The following is a 9,699-nucleotide window of genomic DNA, read 5'->3' on the forward strand; positions in this document are numbered from 1 at the left end:
AGCGGGGCAATCTGCTGGTCAAGTGACAAATCTAGTCCACGATCCAAAAGGCCACTGTCTTGCGCCAATTGATCAATGCTCTCGAAGCTGTACTAAAAACCTGGAGCGACTGCTCTGCCCGAAGAAGATTGGCCTCCTGGCCATGCAAAAATAAGCCCGTGTCGTCAGCAAACTCAGCATCGAGCAGGTCCTCCCCCCAGATTGGGAGCTGGAGTCCTCTCAAACCAACCTCCTCTACCGTCAAATACATGCTCATAGCCTCAGCAAAGAAGAGAAATAGAAACGGGGCGAGAGGACACCCCTGTCGGACTGATCTGGTCAGCTCAAAACTCGGCCCTCGTCCTCCTGCAATCAACACCTGGCTACGAGCTGTGGAATATAGAGCCGCCATCCCTCTAATCCAACCTGGCTCAAAGCCCAGGCGAAGCATAGTGCCCTCTAAGAAACCCCAATCAACTCTATCGTATGCCTTCTCAAAATCGAGAAGCATCACGACCAAGTCCTCACCAAGAAATCTAGCTCAGGCCGTCGCGTCCCAGAAGGTGAAAATGTTGTCAAGGATACTACGCTCCTTGACGAATCCTGTCTAGGTAGCATGAATCAACTCCCCCCTTCCTGGATCCTCAAACTCAAGGCCTTTGCTAAGACCTTGTAGACCGTATTGAGGATCGTAATAGGTCTCCAATGCCGAATATCATCTGATACTCCCTCCCCCTTGGGGATAAGAAAGATCAAGCCCTCTGAGAAGCTCTGTGGCATCATCCCAGTGTCCAAAACATACTGAAAGCCCCTGCGAAGGCCTCGCCCCAAAAGGTCCCAATAGCGCATAAAAAAGGCAGGCGTCAATCCGTCCTCCCTTGGGCAACTATGGCGGCAGGACCCTCAAGGCCTCAGCAAGCTCAACCTCTGAAAGAGGCTCACCCAGAACTGTACGCATACGATCTATGACCCTCCTCTGCACATGGGCCCACACAGTCTGTCTGCAAGCATCCCGAGCCTCAGTGGCTGGCTCCGCTGAAAGCAGGTCTCTATAGAACCCAATGGTAATGGCTCTGATCTCCCCGGGCTCAATAGCTACCGATCCGTCCGGCCTCCCAAGCTAGCGGACTCCTGCTCGAGCATGGCGGGGTCCAGTGATCTCAAAAAACTCCCCAGTCACTATCACCAAGCTGCGTCCACTGAGAGGCCTGGCGACGATAGTAAAACTCATGTCTCTGCTCCTCTGCCTCTCTAACCTCTTGGCGTGCCTGGCTCAGCTAGGACGCCACCCACTCACATGCAGTCTGCTGCTCCTGAAGGCGTTGAAGCGAAGCAAGGCTGCGTCTCAACTGATGCTCCCGCTTGCGAGTCTCTCTCAGCCGTGTCAAAGCTGCAGCGTGTAGAAAAGAGCTAAGCTCGATGAGTCCCTGGGCACACTGGCCTGCTGCATCCTGGTCAGAGCACTGACTATCATGCCAGATCCTCTCAATGTCCTCAGCGAGACTAGGATCTGTAAGTAGCCTCTCTGGGATCCTCAACCTGTAGGCTGGGCTCCCGTGTCCTCTCCTCAAGTGTCAAAATAACTGGCGCATGGTCTGAAAATGAGGTGCCAGCGAGAATGCCAACGAAGCCCCCTCGCCACCTAACCAGTCGCCCACATAAAAGTGATCAATCCGTGATAGATTAGTCCCTCCCTGCCGGCGATCCAACCGAGAGAAACTAAGATTGTCCTGAGAGCGGGAGAAGGCCCCATGCTGCCATGCATCAGTGATCCTCAGTGACATGCAAAATCGCTCCCAAGCTGCAAGCTCCGTGCCGTGCACTGTAACATGACTGCCTCCCACCCTATCGACCGGGTCCTCAAGCATGTTGAAGTCTCCCCCGACAAACCAATGTGCGGCCTCTGGCAATGCATCCGTAACCTGGGTCCAGAACTCTGCTCTGGCACTAGCATGGTTGGGTGCATAGACGTTGAGCATGCCCAAGAGCTCATCATGCATCCTGAGAATGACATATTGTGCTCTACCAGGCACAATGATCCCTCGATCCACAATGGCCTACCGCCATACATCTGCAATGACCATGCATACTCCTCCCTGTCCACCCAAAGGGCCAAACCTTGCAGACCAAAAGGTGTCCCATCTACCAGGCATCACCGAACCATATCTCCGGATCCTGCTCTCACCCAAGTAGTGCTCCTGCATCATCAAAATATCAATACTGCCACCAACCAGGCATCTCTACAGCTCCTGCCTCAAGCAACCGCGATAGCGTATATAATGTGCTCTGCCAAGGCCCTGTACATTCCATGAGATGATCCTCATGGATGACCTGCTGAGGTGGATGCTGTCTCAGCCGTACGGTGGGCCTTCGCAAGTGGCTTGGATGGAGAATAGTCCCCATCCGAGCGGCTACGAATCTGCCCACCCGATGTGCTGCAAGAATCACGGATCAGGCACCTGGCTGTGTCCCATGGCGACTGCCTCCCGCTCAGACAGAGCAACCTCGTGTATGCATACATATCCGGGGTCGCGTGCTAAGTCTGCCACTATGCGAACGACCAAATGACGAATCCCAGAGGCATCCACACTCCCGAGATCTAAGAAAAAATGAGCCAACTCCCATAGTCGGCCTATCACATCTGTCACCTCCAGATCGCTCACATGGTGGGAAAACTCAACTGCCTGAGTCTTCAGAGTGCTAAGAGCGAGCTCCAGAGTCCACTCCCGGTCGCATGGGCCACAGAGAGGGAACGAGAAGGCCACCGCTGAATCAAGTGCCTCCTCCCCACGGGCCGGAGGTATCACTACATGAACTCGGATGGGTGCTGGCTCATGGGAGCCCTCTGCTCCAAAAAGCCCTGTGAAGGAGTAATCAAAAGCCTCCGAGCGTTGTCTAGTGCCGAGGTGACTCAGCCGACTGTGGATAGATTATATCCGTGAAGCCCGAATCGGCATGGTAAGTCTCCTCTGCAGTGCTCAATCAAGATCGGTGCTCAGAGCCCTCCGGACTGCAGGTGAACGCCAGGGGACTGTCAGGGCCTCCCGGGGAGCTAAGGCGGGCGAGGGGGGGGAGGAGGGGGGTGGAGAAGGAGCCGCTGCCAAAACCGGAGCGGGGACGGGAGGCGGCGAAGGTGGAAGCGAGGCGGTAGGGGGGGTGAAGGAGGGGGTGCTGGCATCTCCTGGTCCTCAGTCATCGCAGGGGTCTCGTCTTGTAGGGGATCAAAGCTGTTCCTCACGGGAACCCAGTGATGCTGAGACTGTGGCTGTTGTGCTGCATCGGTCTCGGGGCGTGCTGCTGTGGCTCTCCCTCGACACGACGCCCCTGTCCAGGCTGCCACTCCGAGGTCTCTGTGGCCTGAGCAGGTGTCCCGAAGGCTGCCTGCCGAGCCGCATCTGTGGCCGCGGGCCATCAGGGGCCTGCTGCTACGGTGAGGGTCGGGGTCTCCTACGAGGACAGCAAGCCTTGGCTAGATGGCCGACTTGCCTCTGCAAATAAAGCACTAGTTCGGGAGCCCCGAGAACTCCACTCTCTAATCAATCCATCCCCCCCTATCTTAAGTAGCTGAATGACCTTTGGAAGGGAGGAGATGTCAGGAACCAAAACTCTGACCGAAGGTAGCCCAGCTGCTCTGGCCACCACTGAAGCTGCTGTGGGGCCAGTCTTCTGTAGCACCGAACCCACCAATGCTCCTAGCCTAGAAAGGAGCGGTAGGTACTCACGACGGAGTCCAGGGAAGCAAACTGTAACATGGAAAAGGCGCTCTCCCTGCTCGGCCGCTGGTGCTGGGTCAAAGCCATGCTGCCAAGGTCTGAAGAATGCCCGAGCACCCCTGATGTCTAGGGGACTCATGGCTAGGACCTTGGCCACGCTCTGGGCAGTCTCGAACTCGATCTAGTAGTGACCACGACCCAGTAACTGAATGTCCAGGATCTTGCCCACATCTGCAAGAAGGCGGGCCTGGAGAAGATCCCGGATCTCCCCTCTGCTGGGGCGAGTGCCGACTATACGGCAGATGGTGGAGTGTGCCTGGAGGCATTCCACCTCTGCGCGGCGAGGCTCGCTTCCTCTTCTGGCGAAAGAGAAAGCCTGATGGGGGTATCCTCAGGGACGGGCGAGGGGGCTGCGGAAGAGTCCCTCTGAGGTGGGGTGGGAGGAGCCTCCATCAGTGTCTGAAGCTAAGTCGAAGGCGGAGCGAAAGCGGAGAGCCCTGCAAGAGCCGAGCTGCACACAGAGGACAGAGGGGGAAGGCGGAAGGCGGAAGGCAAAAAGAAAAAAAGGAAGACCCCAAGGGATGGAAAAATTAAAAAAAGGGGGGGGGGGGAGGTAAGGCGACGAAGACAAAAAAAAACCCCTAAGGGGGAGGCGGAAACAGTGCGCGAAACAAGGGCGGGGGGGAAGATAAGGCGAAGGCGACAAAAGGGGGGGGGGGGCGGGGCGCTGAAGAAAAACGGGAGGGCGCGAAGGAGAGGAGAAGGAGCAGGGAGCGGCGGGCGCTGCAGCACTGGGGCACGCACGATAGCCAGGCGGGGGAGGGGGGGCAAATGCGAGTGCAGGCAGGGGGGAGGGGGGTGAGCAGACGCGATGGCGGGAGAGGGGAAAGGCGTGCAGTCAACGCGAGCAGGGGGGAGCGTAGCTTCAACGAGCGCGCTGCTGATAGAAGTAGGCTTCTCTGATCGTGGGCTCCTTTTGTGGAAACCCAATCTCACGAGAACCATACAAGCTACTCTTAGAGCTCAAGAGTCTAGGAAAGAAAAGAAGATAAGTCATAGAGCTTTTACTTTTCAAATTTTTGACAGCAAGAAAGATGCTTGCACCATAGTTGCTTGGCTTAGTCAATGATTATTTAATAGGGCATGACAACAATCTAACACATACCAAATTACATTAACACAAAGTGAAAATTGATTTTATAACTCTAGGGCACTAACTCTTAACCACACCAAATTACTTCAACACAAAGTGGAAAGCCATATTTCTTTATATTCTAGCTCTAGGGCAACCACACAATCTCTAATACATACCAAATTACATTAACACAAAATTGAACATCATGTTCCTCGATTTCATACTCTTTCAGAGGAAGAGCATCAACTTTGAACCACACTCATGCAATTACTATGATGTGCATGTATGCATATGAGTGTGCTTGTGTGTGTGTGTGTGTGTAATTCAAAGGTTGATGTTTTCAAACCCATGATATTTAAGACAAACTACATGAATCACAATATATGACTTGTCATTTACTACACTTCACAACCTACACTCGTTAAGATTATTACCTAGGACATAAGACTATAAAAGGGTATTGATAACATCACCACATGAATCTTTTGTTCTTCTAATCTTTTTTTTAAAGATGTGTTTAGCCTACTAGTTTTGCATTGCAAGAGAGATTACCCCCTTAGGGATTGGGAGAGGTAGGGTGAGTCCATTGGAAATTGAGCTAGATGACTCAACCTATACAAGGCTCGTCTCAGGACACATGAACCAAGATAGAGCTTGACATCCCCATGACAAGCTTGCACCAGGAGAGCCCTCCGAGAGAGACCACAGTCTCTCCAAGAGCCAAATGCCTCCACTACCCGCAACCTAGACCCTCCATCAAGAATTCAGGTGACAAGGGAAAGTGAGGGGAAATGGAGGAAGTAAAAGGGAAGGTATACTAAAGGAAGGGTTAAACTAGGAAGAAAAATGTGTGTTTCGGAACCCCTTTATTAGGGCTGTACATTGGTCTACAAGAAATCTTGTATGGAAGTAAAATGCCTTGATGGAGAATCGATTTTTTTATAAAGAGGAAAAGAATCGATAAAGGGAGGGGAGAAAATGTTGGTCCGACGAGGAATAAAAAATGAGAGACTTTTCAAGTTTTGTGATGGAACTTGTCGATAGCCTTGTCCACGAGGCGCGACATGGTGACGTTGTGGAGGGTGACGCCGGTAGCGCCGGAGAAGGTGGCGTAATTCTCCAGCTCAGAGACGGTATCGGCAAGGCGGTGAAGGAGGTTGCGGAACTTGAGCGCGCGGAACGCCGGCAAAAAGGCGGCGCGGTGGCAATCCGCCAGGGCCACGACAAGCTCGACGCAGTAGCGCCGCACGCGGGGCAGCGCCGTTACGGGTGAATGGAGGCGTTCCAGCAAGTTCGCCAGCCTTGTCGCAAGCACCTCTGCACTCAGCCCCTCCTCTTTCAGCAGGCGCTCCAAATGGCCGGCGTCCAGCTCCGACACCGTCTTGGCCAGCAGGCCCAGCGCTGCCTCTTGGGCGCGCCCGCCTCTCTCCAAGGCCAGCTTGAACACTTGCTTTGTACAAGACGCTGCGATAAGCGGTTTGCAGCTAGGGTGCTCTGAGTAGGCGCAGAAGCTGCGCAGGATGCTCATGGCTAGATATCCGACATCCCAGTCCGCCATCAACTCGATCAACGCCGCCACCATATCCCTTCCGCCGCCCGAATGCGGATACTCTGCCGCTTCTGCTGCCGGTCCTTCTTCTGCCGCCTCCTCCCCGTCCTCCACCACCACCACGCCCCCATGCCGTACTTTTAGCCTCAGCATCTTCAAACAATTATCCTTGCTCTTCAACACCAGCAGCGCCAGCGCCTCCCCTGCCTTTTGAGCCAGTTGCAACTGCCGCCTGTCTCCTTCCACCCTCTCCTTCATCAGCAGCGCGAGGAGGCTACGCATCACCCCGCCCGTCCGCCCGATCATCTCCCGGACATCATCGTCCATGGCGAGGCTGCACAAAATCTCTGTGGCCACGTCCTGCAGCATCATGTGAGCCTGCCCATACTCCAGAATGTTTCTCAGGTTGGAGACAGTGTAGACGATCTTGGCAATCTCCTCTCTGAGCATCTTTCCGGGAGAGCCAGAGGCTCCGGCAAGCAGGTTCAGAAGTTCGAGGGACTTTTTCACCAGGGCGATCTTGTGCTCGGGCTCCTCTGCATTCCTGAGCATGGCGTGGTTGGTGTCGATGAAGCTTACCAGGCGGGCCAAGAGGCCGCGCGTGACCCCAATCCTAGCACAGTTGAGGGGGTCCTTGGCCAAGTTCTTGAGAATGCGGAGGCCCACGATGTGAATTTCCACATTTTTGGGCGCTATGGGTTCAGATCCGCCCTGCCGGATGTATTCGGCCGCGCCCGTCTCGTCGTCGTCGCGCGACAGAAGGCTGAAAATGCCCTCGACGGAGCCGGAGATGGCTGTCACTCTGATGCTGTAGCGGTTATACTTCACCAGCTTGCTCAACAGGTCGGCAGCCGCTTTCCTGATCTCATGTTCGTCTGGATTTTTCCATGTGACCATCTCCAGTAACCTCTCCACTGCCCCTTGCTTAACCCCCGTGCTTCTCAGCGTGTCCTCGGCGAAGTCCAGGCGGGACGAGAACGTGAGGAGCACACGGAGGCCGCCCAATTGCTCTCCGGGTATATCAGACTGCAGCCAAGTGAGGGCATAGTCCACCATGTCCATCTTCAGGCCCTCGAAGATGCTCTCTGTGAGACACTTGCTGTAGACGTCGTAGAAGAATCGGCGAGTGGTGCCCAGGTCCTTGGCGTCCAGCCCACACATCTCGTTCACCCGGACAAGGATCTTCTTGGCCGAGATCTGAAACTGCCAGTAGGTTCGCTCCAGCAGGAAGACTAGGGCCTCGAAGGTTGCGAGGCTGTAGAAGATGAGGAGGGCGGAGGTGTGGTTGCTCTCGGTGTCCCCTTCGTTGGGGCGGTTGAACTTGCGTGTCCGGAGGCGGTAGATGGACAGTCCTGTGACCACCATGGCGGACAGCAGCTGCATCCAGTAGAGTAGCCTGCTGATATGCTTGGCCTGGAAAATCCAGTCCAAGACAGGGACAAGGGGGACACGAGAGGAAGACCAGGTTCTACTGAGATGATGTCCTCCTGCATCACCACCATGACCATGGCCATCATTGTGAGCCAAGGGATTGTCCAGCACCTTAGAGTTGTTGGGCAGCGGCCTTTCTCGGCCTAGTGTGAGTGTCGAGACGACCACGCGAGCGCTTTTGAAGAGGGCCTCCGACCCCATCTGATACGCCCGAGAGAAGAGAGTGCCCGAGGCGGTGCCCGCGTCCTGGTGCTGCCACTCCAGCTCGTGGCTGCGGCTGAAGATCCTGGCTCCCTCTATCACCAAGATCACTGTCACAAACCAGAAATCGACCTCTTTCAAAGTGATGGCGTACCCGCCCAAAAGGACCACCGTCGCCCATATGAACCCAAGCGTTCCCACATTGCTGGCCACTTTCTCCAGCACCGCCAGCCTCATGGCAAAGAGCGTGAGGTCCTTCTCAGGTGCCGCCCGTCTCTCAATCTCCAGCTGCTCTCTGCGGGTGCTGCGCTTGCTAGGCGACTTCTGTTCGACGCCGCTTGGTGGGGTGAAGGCGCCGGGCGTCCCAGAGAGCCTGCTGCTAATGGCCCCGGAACCCCTCCTCGTAATCGCCCCGCCAACATTGGGCGTAAATGGGGACAGGTGCGCTTGCAGGCTGCCCCCGTCTGCAGCACTGGGGGGCGTGTCCACGTTATAGACGATCTCAAGCGCAGCCTTATCCTTGCGCCCCTCTACCCTTTCTTCACGACTATGTCCCGACTTCTCTAGATCTGATGAAGCCTTGGGGGCTTGCCAAGGGAACATGGCTGGTTAATCAGAAACGTCTACTGATGATGCTTCCCTATCTACCATTCAGGCCTAGACTAGTTACTACACGGCACTGCATTCACGTCCCAGGCTCCAAGCAAAGGTAGATAAAAGAGTGAATGACACAAAAGGAGAATCAGCCTTGTATTTTAAGCTACCCGCTGATCATGACCGGTGACCACAAAGCCTTGCCAACACGAAAAGAAGAGCATTTCTTTAGGTTAACAAATCCTAGTTCTCGTCCACTTGCATGACATTTTTTGCTTTGGAAATGCATCTTTGCTGATGATGGATAGCGATGATGAATTGTGTGCTTTTGGCTTCTACGTTGTTCTAATCACTATCCACTTCAAACGTCAATCTAGTCCATAATAGCACAAGCAGCCAACACTACTAGTATATATTTTCCTAAGCTATGTTGTTTCAAAAAAATTAATATCTCTATCTCTATCTCTATATTTCTTATGGGGCTAAGACACACAATCCACGTTAGGGGTAGAGAGTTTTTTAGGCACACGTTGGGTTTGTTGACAGCAGAGCCGTCTCATGATTACACTCCCACTCCTACTTGAGGTTTTGAATTTTGAAAATGGAGGAGCTTGCTTTTGCCTCTTCCACGAGCTCTCTCCCTCAAGGAGGGCCTCAAGGAGGGGTTATGTAGACGATGCCTACTTACTAGACGGAATCCTTACACAAGTCGTTTTTCTTCTTTTTTTGCCTCTACCACGAGCTCTCTCCCTCAAGGAGGTGTTATGCAGATGGCGCCCGCTTACCATACGATTATACGTGAGGCGGAAGTGAGGGTTACACAACATGGTCGGCCGAAGAAGCCCCGCTGCTACTGCTAGACTCCCCACCTCCTTGGGAATCTTCCCCTCCGCTCTCCCCCTCCTCCTGTGCCTCTCCTTGGCTACAGCAGCTACTACTTTTCAAGCCCAAGGAATCCTGCCGAATCGCCTGTGTTCGTGGCTTACTATAGCAATGGCGCTTGGGAGGAGGCGCATGCGACGTTCTACGACACATCGAGCACCATGGATATATGAATTTTGAGCTCATGCTACCTTTTAGGTTAAATTTACTGTACA

The 9,699-nt window shown here is 54.2% G+C and overlaps 1 protein-coding gene across 1 annotated transcript; it reads right to left on the reverse strand.

Annotated features, from left to right (window-relative positions):
* Nucleotides 1–5,164: 5,164 nt before the first annotated feature.
* LOC147642480 (uncharacterized) lies at nucleotides 5,165–8,806 on the reverse strand. Its single transcript, XM_086806944.1, has one exon. It carries the CDS (start codon nucleotides 8,609–8,611, stop codon nucleotides 5,843–5,845), a length of 2,769 nt encoding a protein of 922 aa, XP_086663070.1. The 5' UTR covers nucleotides 8,612–8,806; the 3' UTR covers nucleotides 5,165–5,842.
* Nucleotides 8,807–9,699: the final 893 nt, after the last annotated feature.

The sequence above is a fragment of the Cibotium barometz genome, chromosome 1 (genome assembly GCF_041138505.1).
Source record: "Cibotium barometz isolate CiBa-2024 chromosome 1, ASM4113850v1, whole genome shotgun sequence".
In the NCBI taxonomy this organism is placed as follows: Eukaryota; Viridiplantae; Streptophyta; class Polypodiopsida; order Cyatheales; family Cibotiaceae; genus Cibotium; species Cibotium barometz.

What these genes read in the sequence shown, in the direction of transcription:
- LOC147642480 (XM_086806944.1), bottom strand. Translation starts at nt 8,611, where the DNA reads ATGTTCCCTTGGCAAGCCCCCAAGGCTTCATCAGATCTAGAGAAGTCG.